The 27,686-nt window shown below is 42.2% G+C and overlaps 2 protein-coding genes across 3 annotated transcripts; one reads left to right on the top strand and one right to left on the bottom strand.

Annotated features, from left to right (window-relative positions):
- The first annotated feature begins 4,248 nt into the window (after positions 1-4,248).
- Positions 4,249-14,742, top strand: LOC138599835 (uncharacterized). Its single transcript, XM_069671593.1, has 5 exons — positions 4,249-4,950; positions 9,463-10,192; positions 11,778-11,859; positions 12,344-12,427; positions 14,640-14,742. The coding sequence occupies exons 1-5, from the start codon at positions 4,249-4,251 to the stop codon at positions 14,740-14,742; spliced, it is 1,701 nt and encodes a 566-aa protein (XP_069527694.1).
- A 240-nt stretch (positions 14,743-14,982) lies between these two features.
- tiprl (TIP41, TOR signaling pathway regulator-like (S. cerevisiae)) lies at positions 14,983-27,097 on the bottom strand. Of its 2 annotated transcripts, XM_069665888.1 has the most exons (12): positions 27,047-27,097; positions 25,924-26,051; positions 25,191-25,370; positions 24,963-25,062; positions 24,747-24,878; positions 23,837-23,932; positions 23,668-23,730; positions 19,058-19,147; positions 17,109-17,285; positions 16,414-16,488; positions 15,714-15,753; positions 14,983-15,450 (listed from the first exon to the last, which is right to left on the bottom strand). In XM_069665888.1, the coding sequence occupies exons 2-12, from the start codon at positions 26,046-26,048 to the stop codon at positions 15,425-15,427; spliced, it is 1,104 nt and encodes a 367-aa protein (XP_069521989.1). In that variant the 5' UTR covers positions 26,049-26,051; positions 27,047-27,097; the 3' UTR covers positions 14,983-15,424. The 2 variants fall into 2 exon arrangements, with proteins under 2 accessions (XP_069521989.1, XP_069521981.1); XM_069665880.1 differs by lacking the exons at positions 14,983-15,450; positions 15,714-15,753; positions 16,414-16,488; positions 17,109-17,285; positions 19,058-19,147 and adding an exon at positions 22,331-23,390.
- Between the last annotated feature and the right edge of the window lie 589 nt (positions 27,098-27,686).

A 27,686-nucleotide genomic window follows, 5' to 3' on the forward strand; every position in this document is an offset into this window, starting at 1 on the left:
AGTCCATGTTCGGCCGCAAAATCTCCTTCTTTCCCAGTTAGTTTCATGTTTTACCGTAAAAAAAAAAGAAGCGGTACAAGGGAGAGGAGGCAGGAAATTCTCTCTCCACCCTCCCACCCCCCCCCTGGCTTGGCTTGCAGTATGAGAGGAATGTCCCTCCTCCCCCTCCCCTCATCTCTCCTCCTCCTCCTCATGGAAACTAGAGGAAAAGGGTTTTTTGGAGCAGGGAAATCCCTCCTCCTCCTCCTCCTCCTCCTGCTGCTGCTCCTCTGGTCTGTTTTCTCTTTGAGTAATTGTGATTATTATAAAACAGAAGTGACAGATTGAAGATTAAACGAAAATGTATTAAGGTAAAACAGCAGCTTAAGTTTAAACATTAAAAAAAGTTAAAATCTGTGGTTTAAATCTAAAATAAAACATCGTGTTCTGTGGTCAAACTTCAGTTTTATCAACACAAGAGTCGTGTGGAAACTTTGACGCGTTTCACGGAGCTGTAATAATGACGTGAATGTTTAAAATGTGAGTTTATCATAAAGCTGTTTGTAATCTCGGGATTAAAGTCCAGCTCACTGAACTCTAAAAAGGAAGAGATGAAACAGGAATAAGAAAGATGAAAAAATAACAAAGAGGCTTTTGTGAGCTGAGCTCAGTTACTGATGCTTTCAAGTGCTATCGGAAATAAAGTACACGTGCCAGTGATCGAGGACAGCATGTGGTCAAAAGTCAGTGGACACGGGGCGGTTCACCTGAAGGAAGGTTCATACATAGCCTATACAGCGTATGGCGCGGTGATGTTGGTGGACTTTGTGTGTGTGTGTGTGTGTGTGTGTGCGTGTGTGTGTGTGTGTGTGTGCGTGTGCGTGTGTGTGTCAGTGTGTGTGTGCGTGCGTGTGCGTGTGTGATTGTGTGTGAGAGAGAGATGCTTATACTGGCACCCACACACACACACACACACACACACACACAATTATAACACATATGTAATTTTTCAACCATGCATGTTGTAGCACCATGTCCTGACCAGCAGGCGGCAAACCCTCAAAGCATGACCTTCATTGAGTAGCATCTGCAGAGCCGGAGGCTGCCGGTTAAGGACCGCATTTCTGGGACCGCATTGCTACTTGTTACTCGCTACAGCACCACCTAGTGCATTGGAAAGCCAAGGACCGCATTTTAAGAATTATATGGATTATGATCAGAGTGTGAGTAGGCTATTGAACGTGAGGCTGCAGCCTCCAGACCTCTGCAGACACATAATATTGGGGGCCTTCAACATAAAAATGTACAAATGAAGCTGTCTCCGGATACAATGATGGACAACAGTTAATAAAGGTGGGGAAAAGAAAACTGATTAACTCAGATTTATGAAGTTTGTGAAGAAGCAGCCACAATAAAGGAGAATAAAGTAGAATTAAAATGGGAGAGGCAATGCTTCTCACTAAAAGTATTAATATATGCAATTAAAATCGATTAACTGATCAGAAAGCCTTTAATTATCTGATTCATGTTTGTCATAGCTCCACAGCCCTCGTTAAAATATGATGCTGTATATTTTATTTAAGGTTAAAAATACAATAAATACATACAACTCTAACAGTAGATATGATCCAGACCAGATCTCAAAAGATTATTATTATGGAGAGGTATGGAGGTATAACTACAGAATCAGATGCAAGGACTTTATTGACCTGTGAGACCTCAGATATGAACCCTTTCCTCCTCACAGCTGCAGCAGTTTCAGTCTGCCTCTGTCAGAGTAAACTCCCGGATGGAGGACCAGGTTATCCCCATTCTCCTCCGAGTCCACCTCAGAGAAACCTCCCGGATGGAGGACCAGGTTATCTCCATCCTCCTCCAAGTCCACCTCAGAGAAACCTCCCGGGTGGAGGGCCAGGTGAACTCCAGCCTGACTGTTCATGGACACAGACACAGTCAGGGGTTCCTGGTTTTTTTTGAATAACTCACCCGTTTTAATTGTACCTGGCCAATACCTGGCTTGTTAGCCTGTTCAGTGATGAACATTTATTTATTCATCAGCCAGTGAAGGACTCAGGATTGTTGTTGGCTTTTCCCTGGAGAGATTACTGTGGACCATAGGCATCATTCACGCCGTTGAGAAATTATTTATACAATCTGTTGGTAATACTGAATATGATAATTTATCAGCTTAAGTTTCCTGATGGACGCAAAGTTTACACAATAATAATATTAATACTAATAATATGAATAATAATGCTAATAATACTCATAATACTACTACTAATAATGATGATGATAATAATAACAACGATAATAACACAAAATAATACAGTGTGAAATACTATAATATAAAATAAAGTATGATATAGCTAATATATAGTGCATAGTAATGAGTATAATGAGTATAGAAATATATTACTGCAGTCAGAGACGTCATGTTTCTCCATATAAACACAATATTATAATACAGTACAATATAATATAACATAATAGATATAATATAATATAATATAATATAATATAATATAATATAACTGCAGCCAGAGCATGTTTCTCCACACAGACAGAAGCTGTGACCAGCAGAACTTAAACACGTTATATGAAGGTAAGTTTGATTTTATCACTCACTGTTTGTAAATTGTATGTTTATAATTATTATAAATCTATTTGGTACATAATTTAAGCAGTTTCAGAAAAGTTGTTGGATAATATTGATTTACTGGTGTCCCGGTTTTATTTCACTAGCTAACGTTTTGTAAGGTTAAGTTAAGCTAGAAGCCTGTAAACTGATTTTATGATAAATAATTTAATATAATTTATATTTTTTGTTTTTTGCGTGACTGTTGGGCTGTGTGATCTGAACACCGCGGTATGTAACAGTGTGTATCTGATCAAGAGTTTTATCTGTTCACGATACCGCTGTTATATTTAATATGAAGCTAATTTACACTGATAAATCACTTTAGCTAGCTGTTAGCTAGCTGTTTCTCAGTGTATCACACACAGGACCGTTAGCTGTTCCTGAGTGTACCAGGCACACGACCGTTAGCGTCATAGCTCATGAGCTGAGCTGTTAGCAACATATCACATGGTACCAGGTGAGGATGATTATGTGTGTGTGTAATAAATGAGGGTAAAGTATTCCTCTGATAGTAATATACACAAGAAGAATAAAAAGGGAAGTACTCTAGTACATTAAACTAAAGTGAAGTATCTGTCCTACTACTGCTACTGCTACTTGTTTTTGTACTACTACTTGTTATTCTATGCTGCTACTACTACTACTACTACCACTACTAGTACTAGTATACTATACTATACTGTATTGTAATAATAATCCAGCTAGGTTCTTATCAAGCTAATAAAGATACATTTTCTTAGATTACCAATTTATTAGGAGTGAGTGTGTCCTGGTCTGAGTGTCTCCTGTTCTGAATGTGTTCTGGTTTGAATAGCTATACTGGCCTGATTGTGTGGTCTAAGAGTGTCCTGGTCTGACTGTGTCCTAGTCTTAGAGTGTTCTAGTCTTTGTGTGTTTTGGTCTGAGTGTGTTCTGGTTTGAGTGTGTCTTGGTCTTCGTGTGTCCTGGTCTTAGTGTGTTCTGGTTTGAGTGTGTCCTGGTGCACAACCCTGGCTCCAAATAACGTCACCATCGCAAGATGGCAGCGCCTATCACAGGGGCTATTTTGGCATCAGTTTCGTACATCATGGAGACGTGTCGTCCATCTATACAGTCATTGGTGCTGACACATGGTGTCCTCCTCACATAAACATTCCTGGTTATTGGTAGTCATTATAATTTTAGTTAAATTAGCTTTTACATGACAGAATTGTTTGTATATGTCTGCAGAGGCTCTCAATGCAGGAACAGCTGAGTGGTAACCTCTGTGTCTGCCCCGAACCACATCTTGGGCCTGGACTCCAGACCACAACACGGCATCCCAATGTGGGGGAACCACAACAGAGCGGTACTAAGCACAACACAAAACAATAAAGTGTTTAAACAATAAACATTGATCCTGTGTTACTGTTAAATCCAACATGTATGATTTGTAAATGTGTTAAAATGTGTAGAAGATCATTTAAACTGAAAGTACTCTGTCTCCTTTAGCTGTTTGTAGAATAGTCAGGCCAGTCACTACCAAGGCAAACAAAGAAGAGGAAAGACATCTAGAGGGACAGCTGGACACAGAGCTGGACACACTGCTGTTTAGAGGAGCACACTCAGAGCTGGGGAGAGAGAGAGATATATGCACAGCAGGAGAACCCATGCTCCATCGCCCTCACACACCCATCCTTCCTGTACTCGATGAGTGCTACTCAGGCAGTGATCATGAAAAGTCCGACTCAGGCAGGGATGATGAAGAGTCTGATGCAAACACAGACAGGGAAATAGTGGATCAGCTGGATGACCTCAGGCAGTCCACAGTGGATCAGCAGATCAGCACAATATCAGTAAACTTGAAAGTTTCGAGGGAGCTGCTGCAGCAGGCCAACAGGAGACTGGACATGGTGGAGAACTACCACCAGCCGGTCCACAGGGGGGGGAATCAGCCAGTCCACATAGGGGAGAATCAGCTGGACTCAGTGACTGGACTGAGAGATGCTCCTAACTTTAGTTATGATGAGACCTCCTCCTTCTCTTCCTTCTCCTTGTCCTCAGCAGATCTTTGTGGGGTCAGTGCTGCTGTTGGACCTCAGTCTCACTGTTACAGTCTCCTCCCTCACAGGGGAGACCACTGGACAGAGAACCTGGTGGTCCAGCTTCTGAGCGGAGACTTTGAGCTGCTGAGTCAGGAGGAGCTGTGTTTATGGCTGAGTCTCTATCCAACTGAGCAGCAGAGTGAGCAGAACCGACCCCTGCCTACTCTCTTCTTAGAGGGAGCTGATCAGCGCTCAGAGGAGCTGAGCCAGTACGTATCAGCTGTGGACGGCAGCATCTTCAACATCCTGCCTGAGAGGAAGCAGCAGGTACATGACCTCACCCTACAACACTTTGGCAACATTATACAGTACAATTTTTACATACGTTACACACAAATTAACTTAACGCCTATATAGTTCCTTTGTAGTTCTCAAACAACTCAAAGCACTTTACACTGCATGCCACATTTACTCTTTGCACATAGAGATACAGCCTTTACGCTGTATTGATGGCCTCCAGCTCCTACGTGCTCTGCCATCTTTGCACTACGCCGCTGGCGTAAGTAAAGAAGCAGATTGTTTAGAGAAATAAAACACAACAGAACTATTCTTAACTTTTCACAACAAATCAATAAGTAATCGAACACAATATAAAGATTACATACAGGACAGGGCTTCTCTGAGTTTGAGCCCATCTCTCTGTCTGCTCTGACCAAGTTTATTATGCCGGCAAGATGCACGTCTTGCTCTCTGGATCCTCTGCCATCATGGGCTGTTAAGGAGCTATGGCCAACATTAGGGTTTTATGTTTTATCAATCCTGACCCTATCGCTCTGTTTTTCCGGCTTGCTTTAAAAATGCTGTGATTATACCCTTATTTGAGAATCCAGGCTTGGATGTGAACTCTCTGACAAATTACAGACCTGTCTCAAACCTGGCTTTCCTGTCAAAAGTCTTTGAGAAAGTGGTCTCAAACCAGCTCTTAACATATTTGTCATTAAACGATCTATTTGAGCCACTACAGTCCGCGTTTTGAGTTAATCACACTGCAGAAACGGCACTCACAAAAGTAGTGAATGATTTGCTAATGGCTGTAGACTCAGATTCAACATCTGTATTATTGTTGTTGGATCTTAGCACTGCTTTTGGCCTGTAGAATATAGCTAAACTGGCTACTCAATCTGTGTCACTGCTGTGGTGTCACCAGTAGATGGAGACAAAGATCTTGTGTTCACAATGAAGGCTAGGAGCTTTGCATGCTACAATGCCTTACCTATGCCGTGTACATGAATAGAAAACATCTTGAATCATCTCAACATGACAAAAAGACACAGGAGTAGCCATTACGAGTAGATTTATGCACCCAGACACAACTTTTGATGAGAAAAGCAACAAAGGTAAGACTTAATCTTGGCGAGTTTTAGTCGTAGAGTGATGAGAGTTATACTGTTAGAATCTGTGGGATCTCAGGTACAGTTTGAGTGAACACCTCACACATGCCTTGTGACAAACTCTTTTGAGAACGATGGAGCTGGCTTGCTGCATGTGGATGCCTCATCACTTAAAGTTTGAACTGTGTATTTCATATGCAAGTTTCCTTTGTTTAAAATGTATTAGAAGTATCTTTAGCAGTTTATGCTTTATGTTGATTTAATACTTTTGGTGTTAATTTCCTTGTTGCTAGATTTATACTGTAATAGTCATGAATATGAATTACTTATGTTATAATAATTATGGTTTAATAATTATGATGTGTAGGATAATATCCTTTGTTACTCTTGGACTGGAACTCTTGCCTTTTGCTCATCTGTTCTGACCGACAATCCATTGAGTTGGTACAATCCCTGAAACCAAACCAATTATCTTTCTTTTCTGACTGTTGAATATGAATATTTTACATCTTTGGATAAATACAAAAGGTCCTGTGTCAGAAAAACATGTAATATGTCTCCTCCAGATTTCAAGTTCAGAGAAAGATGCAGATTTAACAGGGGAGGTGTGCAGACCAGCAGCTACTGGAAGTCAGCTGCTCAATACTCACAACACCAGTAAGACATTAACTAGTCTCTCCTTTCACCCGTGGACAGCACAGTGCTTACATGTTCTGTGCAAATATTTACCGCAGTTTCTCTGTTTTCATCCTCAGAATATGAGAGCTTCTCAAAACACCATAAGGAAACTCACACTGATGCTTCTGTCAGTGGAGCACAGTGCACAGCCAATACCAACATGTAAGAACTCTGAACTTTGATGCATGTGCAGAGTTTTTCTATCTTTATATCTTTACTTTCCTGAGCAGGCAGAATGACACATGAATGGGCTCAGTGACTGTTTCTTCAGCCTGATACATAGATCTCAAGTGTATATTATTTGTTTTGGCAGCTGGGTGGAGTGTCAGTCGACTGGAGGAGTTTTCGAGGCAAAATGTTTTCTAGACTAAAACAAATCCATCCGTGAATTACCGTAACTCTTTCTCTTTCACAACAGACCAGAGGAGTCAGCAGTGTCTGCAAGACTTCTTCAGCTAAGCTGTCTCCAATCACCCTTAGGCTAAACAACCATAAACATTATTTATTCATTAGGCATTCGAAGCTTAATCCAAAAGGCAAATGGACTTGGTTGAAGTTCTTGAATACGTTTCACCTTCTTCAGTTCTAAACTGACTCATGGACGAAGCTAGAAATATATTTGCGTTTAGATGATTTTGTGTTTAAGCCCAAAGCACGGTCTGTCTGTCCTCTAAGAATCTGAGACCAAGTAGAACGGGTCATTGGGGTATACGTTTGCTTTTCGGGATTATTAAATGTGTGGTTGAGACATGAGACATGCGCAGATCCTGATTGGACATTTCCATCAGTGTGTGAGGGTGAAAGGGTGAATGTGACATGTTGTGTAAAAGTGCTTTGAGTGGTCAGAAGACGAGAAAAACATTCATTTGTGTGCGTGTGTGCGTTTCTCTGTCTATGTGTGTGTGTGTGTGTGTGTGTTAGGACTCAGTCAGACATGGCTCTGTTGGCTGAACTGTCCAGCATCAGTTATTCTCCAGCTCAGCCTCAACAGAAACTCTGCAGTCTTTCTGTGAAAATACAAGCCCCGACCTATAGCAGTACCCCCCACAGCCCAGGTAACACACACACACACACACACACACACACACACACACACACACACACACACTGACCTCACCTGGTTTTGACAGTAAATATTTTAGTGAAGTTTGAAGGTACTCACAGGTGGAGATGGATCATTTGAAGAAGGTCCCTGCTGCCTGGTTCTCTTATCACCACAGATAGAGAACACATGCTGACCACATGCAGGCAGACTGTCTAGGATCCATATGAAGGATATGGATGATCAGCTCCCTGCTGTTATCTCTACAGTAGAGTTCATACACAATGAGACTCTGACTTCTCTCTATGTGTTGCAGTAACATCAGGTTTCCTGAATCCTCTGCCCAAATGAACCAGGTCTGGTTTACTGCTCAAGAATCAGCTGACCTGGTTAGATGAGATGTTTTGCTCATGCTGTTTTTACAGATGCTCACCGGCACATGAGGATTATTGAGGCTGACCTCCCAGAATCTCCTGCATGCAGCCCCTTCACCTCTGTAAATCTGAGGAGTTTCAACACAGCAAGAGAAAACTCAGTAAAGGTTCACATCATTCACCTCTGTGTAGCAGGCACCGACTCTCACCAACAGTTTAAACAGGGACACACAGGGTTAACACATTTTAATTGACTGCAGCTACAGCGCCACAAACGTTTTGTGTGTATCGCACATTTCAATATCAGAAATGTACAGTGGCAAAAGATTTTCATGTGGTGAAACAGGCTGCAAATTTAAAAGCAATAATCCAAAACATAAAGCGCAAATGAACAGCAAACTTAAAACCGCACAAACAACAAGAACACAAATCATCACAATGGAAGTCTCCAGGCCTGAGGGGGCGCTCTAAGTGGAACAGCTTTATTTTTCACTGGAGAGCGAGAGAGAGATTAGGCACTGAATTTATTGATTATCAGACAAAACAAAAAAAACAAAGGGAACCAACTGGTGTGGGTGGGAGAGGAGTTTACGAGGATGGGAACGGGCTGTGGGGGGGTTGCAATTCGTAACCACAGAACACTGTCAAGACTACTGTAAATTGTGTTCTTACTTATTACTGTGTAAAACCAACAAAGAGATTTTGGAAAAAAAACAAACAACAGTCGCTGCCGGAGATGAGTGTTTCAGCAGCTTGCAGGATTATGAGCTGTCTCCACCCAGTGTGGAGGCACTGAGCTAGTTAGTGTTTACATCTCTTACCATTGCCTCAGCTTTGGACCACAAGGAGGATGACATGGATTACATAACATGGACAAGGACATGGCTGGGATGGAGAGGGGCGAGAGGGATGTCAAGCATAAGTTAGTATTCATCTCTGGAGACCGGAGGGGTGCCAGGAGCCAAGCCTGGCAGGAAAACACCTTGCTGCCATATTTCCTGTCATCAAACAGATTTCTGTTGGTCGAGGGTTGTGTATGTCTCATCCAGGACCTGCCCACCCTCCGTCTTGCTAAACCTTGCATAACCTGGTCACCCAATCGGCCTAAAATCTGCTGTGTAAAGAATTTTCAGTTCCCCTGAGTGCCCCTTTCAGACATGGAGGGCCTTCGTTGTGATGACTGGAAATGCAGCATTTTCTTTTGCATTTGTTTTCTGTTTTTGTGTTTTGACTTTGCATTGTTTCTGATGACGCAGCCCCTTTCGTCAAATGTAAATATTTTGTGTTGTTGTTTGCCTGTGTAGACCACCATAGTGACAACATGTTGAAGATTCTCTGTTCTGTGAACTCTCAGGGATTCAACAGTTTTCAGCCTCCACCTTTCAGTGTGGACACCCTCTGCAGCCCAGAGACCTTCATCACTGCCTGCCTGCAGGACAATACTGTACCTCACTCCTACGCTATCCACAGCGCTGAAGAAGAGGAGCACAGAGGAGAACAAAAGGAGGAAGGAGCCATAGCAGGTTGGTCTGAGCTGGAGCAGGAGGAAGAGAAAAGGAGCAGTCACAGTCTTTCACAGGAACATATGGAGGAGGAAGAGGAGGATGGAGAAGAAGAGGAGCAGGAAGAGGAGGATGGAGAAGAGGAGGATGCAACCAGCCTAAGTCAATCACAGGAAGGTATGGAGAATGAAGAGGAAGGAAAGGAGGAAGCATTACAGACTGTCAAAGAGAGCACTGAAAGAAAAGTGGACATGGAGGAACAGTATGAGGAAGAGGAGCATGTTGAAGAGTATAGTGATGAGAAGCATGTTACAGAGGGTAGTGATGAAGAGGAGCGCATTGAAGCCAGCAGGGATGAAGAGGAGCGTGTTGAAGAGGGCAATGATGAAGAGGAGCGTGTTGAAGAGGGCAGTGATGAAGAGGAGCATGTTGAAGAGGGCAGTGATGAAGAGGAGCATGTTGAAGAGGGCAGTGATGAGAAGCGTGTTACAGAGGGTAGTAATGAAGAGGAGCGCGTTGAAGCCAGCAGGGATGAAGAGGAGCGTGTTGAAAAGGAGGGTGGTCTGTCTGACCCACAGGGAGGTAAGAAAAGGATGTGTGTGTGTATTAATATAAATCAGCTACTGGAAAGTCCCGAGAAAAATCATTGATACAGAGTAAAATTTAACCACTGTTGTTTCACAGTGTTGTTGTCTACTTTAAGTGAGTGTGGTCAGGAGACGTCCTGATTCTGGACAGTTTCACCTAAAGGAGTATTTAGATGGAGTGGAGAACTGGGCCGAGGATGGAGACTCGTGGGACCCCACAGGATAGATTGTCTAGAGAGGAGCAGGGTTGCTTAAGTTTACTGAGAGTGTTCTGCTACTGAGACAGAAGATGAACCAACAATTGATTTGAACATTAGTTAGTGTTAGGTTATATTAGTGTTAGGTATTGATTTTGTTACGGACTAGTCAAGTCTAGGGTTGAGGGTGTGACCTCGCCCTAACCTGGAGTGTGCAAAAAGGAAAAGGGGGAGAAGCTGAACCTGGAATTCAAAAACAACTGTGTGGTTAGCTCACTTCTAAGTCCACTAGCCGTTCCTGCCGGAAGCCTTCCCGGGCGGGTCCTCTGGAGCGGCGTGCTCTGTCTTTTCCCCAAACGTTAAAGTTAGTTCAAGTTTTTATGATCGTTGGGTGGATCCCCAAAATAACACAAGTAAACAATGCGGGTCTTCATCCAATTTCATGAGTAGGAGGTGAGTAGTTGCCGTCGTCCCGAAGCCTGTCTCAACTCAATAGATGGCGTCTCACGTGTGGACTCTCCCGTGTGTACACCTGAGCCTCATTAGCAGACCGTTGCGCTCGCACCTCACCAGTGGCGCGTTTGAGACTTCAGGGCATCACCAAGATGTCCTATCAGCAGCATAACCAACCACCTCATTGTTTCTCAATGAAAACCAGTCCAAATCTATCACTCCTAACGATTTGAACATTATGTCAGTGTTAGTTATTTGTGACCTGTCCAATAATTATCAATAGCTGAAATAAAATAAAGATTAAAAATTATAAGTAGAGGCTCAGGGCTCGGCTCGAGGCTGCTGTCGTCTCCGTGCCTCCCCGTCCACTACAAGGTTTGCCACACTCTACCCGGCCCTGCAGCCAGCCTTTCCGGTATCCGTCACAAACAAAGATAGATACTCGTGGTTTTCCTGGGCGGTAATGACTGCTCCCGACCCAGGCTGGAGTATTCACACCGTACGGACACTGGCTGCTGCACTTCAGGCTCTAGTGGCTCGTTTCCTGGTCTGCTGTTTTTGGGAGTTGTCATGCAACTCCGAAGTTTTCACCGCCATGCATTCTCTGCCGTAGACCCCCTGCTCTTGTGTCGTACCGCTTGGCTATTATCTCCTTTTTCCACCCGCGTCCCACACATGTTGCTCATCTGCGGATTGCAGCCTGGGGATTGTGCACTTCAGGGGCAGTAGGAACAACTGTTGCATGCAATAATATTCACAGCATTCTTTACAGCAATCGCACACAATGATTAAAACAGTATTACTCTCAAAATAGTAAAAATCTTAATAAAAACACTCCAGAAACAAGCAGTAAAATACACACATGCAACAAAAGGAAAATAAAACATGCAAACACTGAACCTGTCACATGTTGGCGTATTTGTCCCTCAGGTGGAGCTGGATCGTTGTGTGACTCACAGGAGAAGAAACATCTAACAGACTCACAGCACAGTGTACTGAACGACACCAACAGGTGAGTGACAGCAGCTACACCTGTGTTCACCTCCACCAGCTGCTGATCCTGGTTCGAATCCCAGTCTGGACGTAGTGGGCCTTTCTGTGTGGAGTTTGTATGTTCTCCCCGTGCATGCGTGGGTTCACTCCGGCTTCCTCCCACAGTTCAGAGACCTGCTCGTTTGGTTCATTGGTGCCTCTAAAAAGTGTCTGTTGGTGTGAATGTGATAGTGAAAGGTCTGTGTGTCAGCCCTGTGATTGACTGGTGGCCTAGGATATTCAGTATAGATAAAGGATGGATGAAGAACGCAGAGTGTGTGTAAAGTATGATCAGAGTAAATCAGACTGAAACTACCAACAGGTGATCGTGTTTAATGAACCTGCTTTGTGTGTCATTCTTTCCTGTCCCTGCTTCATGATGTCAACCTTTGACCTTTACATGATTCAGAACTCCTGCAGCCTGTATTATGATGATGTCACTTCCTGTCTGTTGTCGGTTTCAGAGCTCACTCCACCCTGGACAACATCCTGCAAGAGTTTGGGTGTGAGGGGACCAGAGAGAGTCCAGGACCAGATGTCAGAACACTGTGAGGGTCCATTCACACCTGTCATCTTATTGTGTTTACTATCAACCTGTTTAATATCAGCCCAATAGATCTCTCAAATATTTTCTACAGCATACACTAGTTCAACATAATGCCGGATTTTATCTCACTGATCCAGAGAGACTCTCAGCTCTAACCATCGCTGGCATCTGTATGTCCTCATTCTGCTCTGACCTCTGGTTTTTCTCTGGAGGACAGGTCAGATTTCAGTGAGGAGAACAAGAACACAAAATAAATCCTCCATCAGATGGTTTGTTTTTCTGACAATGAGTCTGCATACTGATCATTTTAACACCTGTGTGAATCAGGAATGTGTGGGCCCGTCTGATCTCAGAGATTAAAGTTCTTCGTCACTACGACGGATTTCCGTCAATTGTTTTTTATGTCCAAGAAGTCATCGATATAAGTCATTTAGTTATAGTTCAGTATTCAATATCTGTGGCTTTTGTATGGGCCAGACAGAGCTTTGATCTTGTCTGCTACATTATGTCTGCTTGAGGAATCCTCTACTTCCCTCAAATAGTCCACTAACAGAGAGTGCATGGTGTGTGCAGGTGTTTGCTGTTTGAAGGGCAGACAGGTGATCACGGAGGACTCACAGCAGGAAGGAGACACAGTGAGCTGCAGTGACTCACATGAAGAAACATCATCTTACATGGTGACGTTTATGAAGCCTGAGAGTTCACACAGAACCACGTTGACAATATGACCAGAAATATATATTAGTTTAATTTATTACATCAATATTGTTGTAAAGCTTCACCTGAGTGTTCAGCACACACGTCTGCTGTTACACATGAGGTGGTTATTATAATTATCTTTCATTTTTCTTCACTGATCGTATGATTTCACTTTCATTTTGTCCAAACTCCACTTGCTGTTTAGTTAATGCAGTGAAGTAGAATTCTTTTGGCTCTCCATGTGTTAGAATCCTGCTGATGTTTGGCCCAAACTTAATCTCCACCCTCAAGCCTAAACACTGAACCGTTAAGGACTCTACTGACGTCAGGTGTGCAGCCTGTGAGGGCTTGCAAACTGTATAAAAATTAGAAATTGGACACACTGTCATGACGGTAGCTTCGTCATCAGTAGGGGACGGATGCCAGCTACATTAGAATGAAAGATTTAATGAAAAATACATCAATTGAGACGGAGTGTTGATGTTAAATCCCGATAGGAGCACCATTTGTCCATGAGCTTATCTGACCAATCACGTACCGGTATCAAAAAATACCAGTTCTCAATAGCCATCCCTAATCAGAACCCTCACACAGTTGATGATCTGACCGTGAGACCTCACTTAGCACTCACACACTGACAGGGAACGTGATGAGGTCACATCACCACTACAGCCGAGTTTTCTTTATCCGGCTCCCGCAAAGATTCTGACCATTCCCGCCCGCACAATAGAGTTCCATTGATTTTATGTCTTCTCCCGTCCTGCAGGGATGTTATTTTATTGTTTAGTGTTAATAAAGAGAGGCGCAATGCGCATACGCTGGAGATGCCAGATGAGAAAAGCTCACCGCTGCCTCCACACAAGCCAGCTTCACCTCAGAGAGATTCCTGCTTGAGCTGTGCACGGACCAAAAACAGCCAGAGACCGACAGCAAGCTCTCCATGCACGCTCATTCTGATACACGCTCCATCTAATACACGCAGAAACAGACACCCACACACGGAATTGAAAGGTACATTTATTATAAACTCTAAACATTATTAACTACCTTTGGCACTCACAATAGTGCCATTATGCACGCGCACGCACACGCACAGCCATGTGATCCAGCAGCAACAAGTAAATAAACATTTACGGCCGACCTTTCTTTGATGGTCAGCACACAGAACTTCAATAAACAGAAGATCCTGTTCGTCTGGAGATTTAAATAATCAAGTTACGCTGCTGTGCCTTGTGCTTTTTTACTTATTAGATTTAATGGCCCATCTGGTTTCCAGGCAACATGTGATGCCATGATAGCGTGTCCCTTTCCTCATTTTTATGCAGTTCTCAAACCCTCACAGACTCACGCCCGACGCCATTATAGTCCGTGAGTGTTCAGTGCTTAGGCTTTAGGGTGGAGATCGGGATTGGGCCAATGTCAGACGAAGACCAGCAGGTTGATCTGAAGCACTGGATCACATGATGCTTCCTGTGAAGGGAACTGCTCTAACTGTTATGTGTTTGCGTTTCCAGGACGACTGTCAGAGCAGAGTGGCCTGTTCATGATCCAAACCCGTCAGAGGAAATGTTCTGTTGTTTGATTTGTTACAGTGACATTTGTTCATCAGTGTTCTGATCATTACAAACTGGTTCTGTTGGCTGTTTATTTTTAGCCACTCTTGTTTTTTGGAACATTTGTAGTTTTCAGTAAAAGCTGCTGAAGCTGTGAATTATAACTGACTTCATGAATTTCATGTTAAAGTCAAATTTATTAGTTTGAATGAGTTCAGATCTGTTCAGAAGTTTCTTTGATGAGCACAGTGTCCCGTTGAGTTTCAAACATCTGAGCTTCATGAAATGAGGACAAACAAAAAACTGTGTGAAAAAGCTTTTATTTCAGGTTGTGCTGTTTGAAAATGTTCAAATAAAAATGAAATAAAAGTTCAAGAAGCTGTTCCCTCTGACTCTTTACAACACCATGTTAAATATAATTATACATCAGAAACAGTCTGTTACGGTCGACTCCTTCAACACTCTAAATGTGTGTAGATGTGAAGGCAAACATGATACATACAGTATATTGTACACTATAAAAATCCATCATACAGTGGGTTATTTTACAGATATTAAACGTGTGTCAGCTGATAAAGAAGCGTCTCTTCTACTCTAGCAGGAAATCAGACATTCAACATCTGCAGTATTTACATGAATCACACAGAACATGACAGAGACATGTTGAACAGGAGAGTCACTGTGATGTCAGAGGATCCAGACCCCCCCCACCCCGCTGAGGCCCCCCACCTTCATCTTCACAGTCTTCATCGTCTGCTTGCCGTGTGAGCCGCTACACAAAGAACAGAAATAATAAATATTACTCACCGGTTCAACAGTGTTAAAATCTTATGATGCAGCACAGTCACTTTAACACAGACACTTCACTGTTCTTCATCAGCTGATTAAAAACATGGTCTTGGACTGGTTCAAAGGTCTTGAATTAAGATACAATAAATAAAAGTGTGCTCTGTCTGCTGCTCTGTGTCCTGTCAGAGCAGCAGACAGAGCAGCAGTCTGTAGAGGACCACATCACAGTGGAGGAATTGGACTCACGTTGTGGCTGCTGCTGCTGTTCAGAAGCTGAAGGACAAACCTGAATGGAACATTTAAAAGTTCAGCAGAAAGAATAAAAACAACGTGCAGTCACAAGTGTGAACACACGCCGCTCATAATCACTGTCAGCAGTATGCCAGTGCCTCCTTTAACAATCTCCATTTCCCATCAGCCCCATAGCTCCATATTTGGACAAGAGGGTAGAACTGGAGCGCAGCAAACACTAGTTAATAAAGCGCTAAAGAGCTAGTTAACCATTGTGCTTTCCTCTGAATGAGATTCTGTCTGTGGTGGTAGCTGACCAAACTTTATTTATCGGACTAAAGAAGCTCAGAGAGACAGTGTAACAAACTAGCTGCTCGCCACGCCCCTAATGATGCATCACTTTAAGCCTTAATATAATGTAAACAGGTGAGTTCTATAAACATTCTCCCCGTACAGTTGTCACAAAGAGAGAAATTAGCTAAAGAGATCCAAACTGTTTTCTGTACCAGGCTGTAAACATGTTTATTTCTGCTGGGCATTTGAACATGGGGCTCTATGGGAACCGACTCACTGCTGGAGACAGCCTCAAGTGGACAAGAGAAGAACTGCAGTTTTTTGGCCCTTCTACATTGGCTTCATTTCTGAGCCCCTGAGGTTGCTGCAACATCCTCCACCCCTGTCCTACTCATGCCCCCCACCTGTGATGAAGTCTCACCTGTGATGAGGTCTCAGTGAGAACTGATCCCAGGAGCTTTGCTGCCTCCTTCTCTGCCTCCGTCAGTGGCTCCCCCTGCAGCAACAACAAAGGCAGCAGATTATAACCAGACATGTTCCCTCTGTTATTAGATCAGACTGTTTATTACAGACACAACCTGTGACACTGTCAGTGTTACCTCTTACACAAAAGTCCCATAATGCATCATGTCAACCTGCAGCTTCAGGTGTTCTCTCTCATGTTCTCTTTGAATTATTAAAACGTGAATCTGTTATCATTCATGAGCTGTTGACGGGAAGCTAATATGGCCGTGTGAGCTTTACAGGAGGTGGTGGCTGAACAGGTGGTATTTAGACGAGGTGGAGCTGTAACAGGCTCAGTTGAATAGGTGGAGCTTTAACAGGTGGAGTTGTAATAGGTGGTGATAACATGAGTTGTTTCTGTAACAGTTGTTGCTGTAAAAGGTAGGTGCAGTTTTAACAGGTGGTGTTTACATGAGGTGGAGCTGTAACAGGCCCAGTTTGAACAGGTGGAGCTTTAACAGCTGGTGTTTACATGAGGTGGAGCTGTAACGGGTGTAATTTGTGTAATTTGATTGATTGATTGTCTTAAAAGGTGGAGCTGTGTGGTGTTTTAAACGTGGAGCTGTAACAGGTAGTGTCTTAAAGGTGGCGTTAAACAGGTGTGGTCTGTACCTGCAGCTCGTGGCTCTGCTGCATGCTCTGGATGATCTGGCTAACAGAGCTGAGGCTGGTTTTGATGCTGGTCATGGACTGGCTGTGAGCAGCAGAGATCTCCTTCAGCTGGCTGCAGAGCTCTGAGTGTTTGGTTCTGATGGTTCTCAGGTTCTCCAGCATCACAGCTGGGTTCTCCTGGAGAACACAGACAGCAGCAGCATGTTATCTCTATCTATACACGATAGAATCGTATATATATTTTCTGATCAGTTAATGAGGCGGTTCAAACGTCCCCTGTGTTTATGTGTTTCAACAGATTATAATCTGAACATCAGGTTCTGTGTGACTGTATTTTATAAAGGGTCTCTAAAAGGAAGGAAAGAGACGTTTAATGAATCAAATTTTTAAAAAATTCACAAAGAATAAAACACACACTCTGCAGTACGTTAGCTGTGTAATATAAACTACAGGTGTTTACCACTTTTACTCTTCGATAGTACACATTTACTCTCAGATAGTACACATTTACTCTTATATGGTACACATTTACTCTTCGATAGTACACATTTACTCTTCGATAGTACACATTTACTCTTTAATTTACACATTTACTCTCAGATAGTACACATTTACTCTTATATGGTACACATTTACTCTTCGATAGTACCATTTACTCTTAGATGGTACACATTTACTCTTTAATAGTACATATTTACTCTTTGATAGTACACATTTACTCTTTGACAGTACACATTTACTCTTTGATAGTACACATTTACTCTTCGATAGTACACATTTACTCTCAGATAGTACACATTTACCCTTAGATGGTACACATTTACTCTTCAATAGTACATATTTACTCTTTGACAGTACACATTTACTCTTTGACAGTACACATTTACTCTTCGATGGTACACATTTACTCTTCGATGGTACACATTTACTCTTAGATGGTGCACATTTACTCTCTCTGGAAGACAGTACACATTTTCTCTCTGAAAGTACACATTTTATCTCTGATAGTACACATTTACTCTCTCTTATAGTACACATTTACTCTGATAGTACACTTTTTATCTCTGATAGTACACATTTTCTCTCTGGTAGTACACATGTACTCTGTTAGAATCAGCGGTAAAACAGTTTATAAAGGAAGTTTGATCTCTATAACTAAACTGAATATATCAAACCTGAGCTGATGTCGCATATAAATAGTCTGTGGATTGTATTTAAAGATTAATGATATCATAACATATACTGTGACACAGGACACACATGTTCATGTGGAGTGTGAATGCAGACACAAGAGGTCCCACTAAAGTTACTGTGCGAGGAGCCTTGAAACACTGGTTCAGTCTTCAGAAAGTCAGTCTGTAAATGTAATGTTTCTCCTGCTCTATTAGCTTTTATAGTGTTACAATACTACTTTATTATCTTCATTACTCCAGTGTTTTCTCACTACGGTGAACTGCTCAACTGTTAGCATGGTGCTGCTAACTCAGCATGCAACAACTCTCTGAACAAGTGTTAATAAAAATCAATAATCAACATTAGTGACTTGTTTAATAACATGTGTTTCACCGCAGTGTGTGTGTGCTGCTCTCAGATGCTTTGACAATACTATTGCACTGCTCGCTGTCTTATACAGTAGTGCAAAGAAGTCAGAGCAGCTGCCAGCAGCCGAGCACGGGGGAGACATTTTACTGTTTAACTTCCTGTTAAACTACGAGAAGACTAGAAACACTGGTTCAGTCTTTAGAGAGTCAGTCTGTAAAAGTAGTACTTCTACTAGTCTATTAGCTTTTATAGTGTTAGAATTCTACTTTATTATCTTCATTACTCCAGTGTTTTCTCAGTACGGTGAATGGCTCAACTAACATTACCATTTATAAAGAATGAAACACACCTTCTGCAGTACCTTACCTGTGTAATATAAACTACAGGTGTGAGTGTTTTGGTTCTACCTCAGCAGCTCCGCCCTCAGCAGGTCTGTTAATGAAGTCCAGCTTCAGACGCTTCTCAATGTACTCCAGGTCAGCCTCTGACTTCACAAACTGAAGACACACACACACACACACAATAGTACACGTTTACTAACCGATAGTACACATTAACCTTCCGATAGTACGCATTTCAGAATAAGAATCAGCATTATTTGGCCAGGTATGTACACATATCAGATCAGATGCTCCTGGATGTTCCCAGATCTAGACAGAAAAACTGTGGCGACCGAGCATTTGCCCCTAATCTCTGGAGCAGCTTACCTGTTCATGTAAAAACTGCTCAGACCCTAGAAGCCTTTAAGTCACTGCTGAAGACACACCTCGTTGCCGTTCGATTCGAGTTGAGTTTGACACCTTGACTTTACTGTTTTCTCTTATTCTTATTTGTTGTTTGACCTTTGTATTCTTTTAACCTGATTGTATTCTGTGAGCCTGTTCAGTACTTTGGCCAACTGCGGTTGTTTTAAATGTACTATACAAATACAAGGAATTTGATTCTGGTTTAACTTCGCCCTCTATGTACAAACATTGAACATTAATATTAACCTAAAAACTACAAGCCTACCTTAGACATTAAATATTAAACAATAAACTAATGAGTACTTCATAATATCATTACAGTTCTCATAATGACTTTAAAAACATGTTTCATTTTCATTAGGTGTTCCTCACTTTTTGAGTGTAACAAAGTAAATAGACATAATGATGCAACTGCAACTGTTGCTGACATTTTAACACTCAACTTTGCTTCTCTGTCTCCCTGCTAAACTAACGAGAGGCTAACGTCAAACTGTAAAGTAGTATTCAGGTGCGGTACTTGTCATAGTTTTACGAGTACAAGTACTTAAGCTCTCATACCGCCCGTTACCGGATACTGTTATCGTTATCGGTGCATCCCTAACAGAGACGGTCAGGAGAAACTAAAGTCAAATGTCTGGAACAGAAGACGAAGACCTGGTCCCCTGAAACGGCTTGTCAACGCTTGTTTGAAAGTATTTTAGGTTTAGGGCAAGTGATGTTAAAAAGAATAATTAATCAGCAAAGAGGTCATGAAACCTGCGTCTGCGCCGCAAAGCAACACAACTAACTTGCAACACAACAAGCAGCTGAAAAAACAGAACAGAGTGCAGCATGATGAGTGTATGAAGGCCAAGAGGGAGAACGAGCTACTCCCCGTCCTCGTCCAGTGTCAAGTAAGACATCTATAACAGAGATGCTGTACAGACACTTTATCCACCCAACTCCCAAAGACACTCTGAAATTACCCATGATGCACCAAATCCAGGTAAATAACCTAATATTAGTCTGTCTTAGTTTGATGCAAATTTGTACATGAGCCTGAATGTAGCACAAAATAGAACTGAAAGTGTTGCTGTTTATTTAAATGTTAAAGTACAGTAAAAAAATTAGTCCCTAAAACTAATCTAAAATAAATCCCAGCCCTAACTGGAGCAATTAAAAACGTTGTCCTTATTATTCATTTAGATCACAAAATGTGAATAAAACGGGGGGAAAGTAGAAAAAAAAGAAGGATGCACTAGTGTTTCCCATGCTCAAGCATGAAATCACCACTTAATTAACACTTCCGGGCCTTTTCAGTGAGTTAGGAACCTTGCTGAGCATAAACTTGTTCCTGACCACAGCTGAACTCTGATGCTACTTTACAAACGGAACACCAGCTGTGTGTGATGTTCACAACATTGTTAGGAAGCACAGCTGTTCACAGTGTTCGTAATCCACCAGGTAATAGCACTGTGTGTTATAATATTGTCAACAATAATGTCTGTTGTCAATATTGCTAACACACGGCAAACTGTGTGAAATCATATTGTGTTTGGTAACGTTAGCAGGCCCTCTGTACAGAAGTGTAAATGTTTATGAATACAGAATCAGACTGTGAGGGGCAGCCCGGTTATAGAACTTAACGATCATCTATCAGCTGCTCATTGTCGTATAATCATTGAACATTGTTCCCATCAGTTTTACAGAGACTATAACTGGAATAAAACAGTTCTGCAGTTTTCTCACCATCGCCTCTAGCCGCTCCACTGTGGTCTCCATGTTGAAATACTGTCAGCCTAACATGCGCCAATCTGATTGGTCCTCTGTGAGGGTCGGAGAGAGCTGATTGGTCCTCTCTCACAGCCGGTGAGAGCTGATTGGACCGCTGTGGAAGATGAAAGTCTTGTGTGGGCGCCATATTGCTATCAGTCACTTTTTGTAGCATTAAACAAACTTTATTGACAACGCGTATTTTACAGTTCAGTATCGTGGATTAACCAACGCGGGGAACAATTTTAATTACCACGCAGTTTCCGGCCGTTTCGTGTAAAGTTCGCCGACTGTTATTCATGAAAGTTGTATAAATGCTCCCCGGACTTGTGAGTTTGTGAATAATGCGGTTCGCGGGACGTTCTGCGGACGTTGTTTGACATTAATGCTACGGTTAACTAAGGTATGATGCAGACAGCACACAGCCCTTACAGTGACACGCCCCACATATTAAAAAAAACCGTTACCAAGTATATCTGTGTGTCTTGATCAGCTTCCCTCTTCATCCTCATCAAAGCCCGCCGCGGTACAAACAGATACATCTGCCCGCACAGGGAGTCTCTCTCCAGGTGTCACGTTCCTCCAGCTCCCGGTGCAGAGTTGATGGGTCATGGTTAATGCGCTTCAATCAGTAACACTGCTGTCGGTGCAGTTATAACATTATAACACAGAGCTGTATAAAACAAGGACTTTCATCACTATCAAACGGATACACTTCAAATTTTCATGTAGTAACAACGAAGATCAGTTAAAATTGCCTGAACTTCTTGACAAAGTGGTGTTAAAGTAATACAAAATGATAAACATCAAAGTAAAGTGAAGGCTCAGTTATGCATTGGTTTCACACTGTAAACCCAGCAGCATGAGTGCACACTGTCACCACTGTTCACTGCGAATATATACATTTTTATATATTCAATAATACGGTTAGTAGCTTGTTGTATGGAATTCAAATTAGGTTTGGATAAACAAAACAATTTCATTTCACTGGTTATGAAACAGATTGAAATTAATTCTGATGCCTCTATATGACCTACAAAAGCAAACCAGACCATTAGCGACAAGATTAATTATTTCTATATAGTTATTTTTAAAGCCTGAAACTGCCGGTGGGGGGTAGGTGTCAGACGAAGTGATTACCTGCATGCTGCCTTTGTTTATATTTTCCAGGGTAGAAATTTAAAGTGACTGAAACATTACACTGTTTAAGAACGCAGGATGAGATTTCTTTTGTTAAAAACCACCATTTAAACATGTACAGGACAAAATCAGCATAGAGATAAGAGGCACAGCTTTGTCCACAGGGGGCGCCAAAATCAACACAAACTTAAAGTTCCTCACAAGAGCTTTAAAACTAAAATGAATGACTAATTAACCTGTTTCTCAAAACAACAGAACTTTTCATCTTTATAAACTATTCTTTCCAGAAGCTGCTTTTCATCAGTTACATAACTTTGTATAATAAGGAAATTGTGTTCAATTTAACCGAGCAGTCAACCGTACCAACACAGATCTGATCACCGCCAAGAGTTATTAAATTTACAGATTTAAACTACAGAGTAAGTGACATTAAGTGTTTGTGGCAGCAGGTTACATGTTCCCTTGTTTGTGAAGATGTAAACTAGGAACACGTGAACTCTCTCTCTCTCAGAATGAGGTAGCAGAAGTAAACCCTCATACTTCCAAACAGAACAAGAGAAGCAAGCTTCTATACATTTCACAAACAGAATGTATTTGGCCGTACTGTGGACATATTAACAGATTCTGGGACAGTTTGACTTAAAGTAGAAAATACAGGAAACATATTTACAGACACTAATGATGTATGAATATTAATATTTTTACAAACACAATATTGAAGTAAAATTACAGGCAAGGAGGCTGTCCTAGCTTTATGTCAAAGACTAAGTGCAGGGGAAACATTTCTCATTAAACTAACAAGTTGAATTTTAACAAAGACTTTAATGGGGTTAAAGTATTTATGATGTTATAGTTCATTGAGCTCACATGTAAAAACTAGTCCTGTACACCTGTGTGTGTGTGTTTGTGTGAGGGGAGATCAATGATCAATGTTTTGTGTTCTTCGTCATGCATCATCAGTGTAACAGTCCTCAGATCACTGCAGCTCTTCATCAGTAGCCATGTGAGGAGGAGGAAGCTGCAGGCGCTCACACTCTGTCAGCTTCAGGGTCAGGTACTGAGCGACCTCGTTAGGATCCGTGTACACGGCCGCTGGAACATTCTACAGAAGGGGGGGAGGGGGTGTTAGCACGACACGATACAATTATACATACAACATGATGACTGTACATACAACCTGATGACCGTACATACATGATGAATGACGAACCTACATACAACACGATGAATGATGAACCTACATGCAACACGATGAACCTACGTGCAACATGATGACTGTACACACAACATGATGAACGTAGCTGTGCAGGTTCTCTGTAGCTTATATCAGCACACCTGTGCAGGTTCTCTGTAGTTTATCATGTTGTGTCACATCTCACCTTCAGCTCTGTGATCCTGCTCTCCCTCGTGCTGAACTCTCGCAGCATAAAGTCCTTTCCAGCCTGGAACCAAAAACACTCATTACCACAATCAGCTTGTGTCATTATATGTATTCGACTGTGTATGATTATACAGACACCGTGTACTATAGAGCCTGTATGCCCGCACCTCATGATAGAGCCGAGTGTCGTTTATTCTGATCAGAACTCCGTCCACTCGCAGAAAGAAACGCAGCAGCAGGAAGAAGCTTGTGGGCATCACCCTCTGTGTACACACACACACACACACACACAAATAAACAGATGTTACTGAGATTTAATGACAATAAACAGGCTGAAAGGACGCTGAAATAACATCATGATGCAGGTCTATAAAAGGTCATAATTCATTCTTTGCTACGTCTGTCTGCAAGACGACAAGAAAACTACTTTAAATGCTTTTTTTTAAGCAGTTTGGTGGTTTGAACATTAAGATGCAACTCTAAGACGTCAGGAGAATCTCGACTCTGACAGACTGTGATGACACCACTTTACTCGTGGTTTACTCGTGTCAATGTGTTGACTTTTCATGTAACCTCACCACACAAAGGAAATTCTCTTTGCTATTGCTGTGAACACAGATCACTGAACTGTCACTTCTCCCTCACTTCCAGAACGCACCTTTAGCCTTTTTACACTGCGGTTCTGTCTCAGCGCTGTAACGAAGCTCCGTCCTCGTGCCACCTTTGCCATTTTACATTGGACCATGCAACACCGGCATAAAGCCGCCCCAGTGTTTGTTTTTAAATAGCTTTCCAGTGTTGCGGAAGCAAAACGTGCACAAGGTGTAAACAAACAGCGCATGCTTCAAATACACACACAAGGCACTGTTCCACCCTGTCCGCCCTCGCTGCTTACACTGACCCAGAAATGAATCAAAATTTAGATCAGCTTTTTCTTCCTTCCTGTTCTCTGCTCTGTTTTCCTCCTTTAAATATCTGTGTAACTGCTTTAAAAGTTGTTCTGTAAATAAAGTTATTATTACTAAATGTGAGTTCATCTGTGATCATAACAATCAGCTGCTGAACATGATGACTCACGATCTTGACGCTGATCATGGACACTCCATGATCGTGCAGCTCGTCCTCAAACAGTAGAACCTCGTCGAAGAACATGATCTGTTCCCGAGCCTTCAGCTTCTCCAGGTCGATCCGCTCCGACGTCTTCGTCACCTGCAGAAGAATCAAACCCAGAAACACACCTTTAATCCTCATGCACAAGAGTGTGTGATGTTCCTGTGCTGTACGGTGACCCACCTCCATCTGCATGGCGTCTCCAATCAGAGTGCCTCTGTAGTCTGTGGTGTAGGTCCAGTCGTACGGACGCACCACCTCTGTGGAGTGCTCAGAGTCCGCTCTGCAAGGTCGCAACACATATGTATTCACAACACGTCACACTCAGCTGTGCAGCAGATCACACACACACACACACACACACAGTCTAACAGCGTTAGCAGCAGTACCACAGAGAGGATCCGGTCTTACCTGCTCTCCTGCCACTCCTGAGCACACGCCACCTTCACAGCGTCCTCCATGTTGTTGACCCTCTTCAGAGCGTCGATGGCGTTGAACTCGATCCCGTATCCGTCTGTGTGCTGGATTCTGAGGACGTTATCACCAAACAGCATCTCAGGCAGGGAGGGCATGTTCATCTCCTCTGCTAACCTGCAACACAAACACAAAACAGGTTGTATTGTTGTTCTTTGTGGTATTCCAGCATTTTTAAACCTGGGCCCAGTTTATATATATGTAAGGTCTTCTTGACTAACAGGTACAGAAAGTTTTGAATTCGTAGTTTTGGAGTTACTAAAGTTCTGTGTTTGACCAGAACTAATCCTTTAAACATGCCAAAGTCACCCAATGACACAAACTAAGTGATCCAGGCAGCCGGAGACCAACAATGGGAAATGACTGTTTTTATCAATGGAGTCTGGTGTGTTTGCAGAGAGCGATGTAACGTCTTCCTTCATGACAAAAAGGTCTGTCTCTGTAGGGATCCTTTCTGTAATGTTGTCAGACACACAGAATAACAATCTGAGCCCGTCAGTGGAAACAACAAGAACTCTTAGTGGACGCGCTTTGATCCATCAAAGATTATGTTGCAGCCATCACAGCCTGTTTCACTGCTGCAGGATGAACACATCTACAGGAGACATTCACACACACATAATAAAGAGAAGAGAGAAAACAAACAACCAGAACAAGAGGACCATCTCACCGCTCAATGTCTTTGGACTTCATTATGTGATTTCTGGCTGCTGTCACCTTCCAGGGTCCGAAGGTGAAGTCCTGCTTACTGCTCTTAAAACCATGTGACATCATGGCTGACAGAGAGACCAACATCAACTGCAACAGAGAAACTAAACATTACACAGCCACATCCTGGAAGAAATACGACCCTGTGATGTGTGTAAGGTTATGAGTAGGGGTGGTAATGGCAGGGTAATGTTATGATATGAGACACAATTCATGGACCAATAATAAGGATACTATATTTGGCGGCAGCAATATGATAATTGTACACCAGTCGGGACGATATATTGCTGTATCGATATTTTGTCCCACAGGTAGTCATGATGTCATTATCACAAGTTTATGTTCACAAACATCTGGATTATAATCTAATTGAAGTTTGTCTGTGCTGTTGTCTCGTCTCCTCCACTCCCATGTCAGGTGGGAGGAGCTAAGACACAAGGAGAGGAGGTAAGGAAAGGAACTGATGATAGAGAAACTCTCACACACGTCCACCTGTGAGGTTTATTCCCACAGTCTCTACACGTAAAGTGTCGTGAGGTAACCTCTGTTGTGATTTGGTGCTGTAGAAAGATTTGATTCGGTTACACACATAGAAACAGGCGGTTACTGTTGTCTCTCTGCAGAGTAACACCTGAATCTGCAGACACACACACACACACCTCAGGCTTATATGTAAAACAACACCTGTAAGTCTAACTACAACTCTTTGATTGCTGTCACATTTAATGATTATAAGTATCTACATCTTTTAATTCCACAAGCTACACACTGCATCAACGTACAGGCTCTTTATCATGTGTTCATTCATAATGTTAACGTTAACCTTTATCCAAACACGCATAATAGAACACTGATCAATGAAAACCTGCTTCGTTTCACTAAATACAACTATGATTATTTTCATTATTTCCTCGCTAATCTGTGATGAATGCTGAATGTAACCGAGCAGCTCGGTATGTTCATATCGTTCATGTAAATACCCGTCTGTGTTTCTGTCTCGTGCCTGTCTCGGTGTTAAACATCATCCTCACACAAACTGTCACTGTATAGAAACTGTGATCTACATTAACTTAAAAAATGTTTACCTCGGTGTTGTTGTTAACTGCTGCCTGTCATGGAAGCTGCCGAGTCCGAAGGTAAAAACTGTCCGGGTGTCCGCTCTGCTCCCGCTGTGGTTCCGCCTCTTCTTCTTCGTGTGACATTTCACCGCGCTGTGTGGCTCAGGTCGCCCCCTGCTGGTGCTGCTTCACTATCTTAGCGGATCTATGCTGATCTTATTCATCAATCTAACGGTGCGTGTTATTTAGAATTGAACGAATTCACTTTATTTCTGTAATCAAAACACTTTGACTGGATCGCACCAACAAGGATTCATTTTTAAACCTGATGAAATCATGGTTTAACTTGAAATTATGAAATTACCAAATTTTAAAACTAGCTTCAAATTAAGAGAGATTAAATTTAAACCTTGATTAAGTTTGTACTCTAAACCTAGATTAAATTAAATTCTGTTGCACCAAACCTTTAAACTCCGATTTTAAAATTGTTATCCAGTATTAACTTTAAACTTACACTCAAGGAGGTTTTACTTTTAAAACGGCTACTTTTTTGTGGTGAATAAAGGGAAGGACAGACTCAACCCAATTGAGTTTACGCTGCTGCTGAATTTCAATTAAGATACTGGTTCACAAATGAAACTGTTGAAGCTGAAGAGGAAGATTGGAC

The sequence above is a fragment of the Semicossyphus pulcher genome, unplaced genomic scaffold (assembly GCF_022749685.1).
Source record: "Semicossyphus pulcher isolate SPU_LCO1_2020_fin unplaced genomic scaffold, fSemPul1.0.p SCAF_10, whole genome shotgun sequence".
NCBI lineage: Eukaryota > Metazoa > Chordata > Actinopteri > Labriformes > Labridae > Semicossyphus > Semicossyphus pulcher.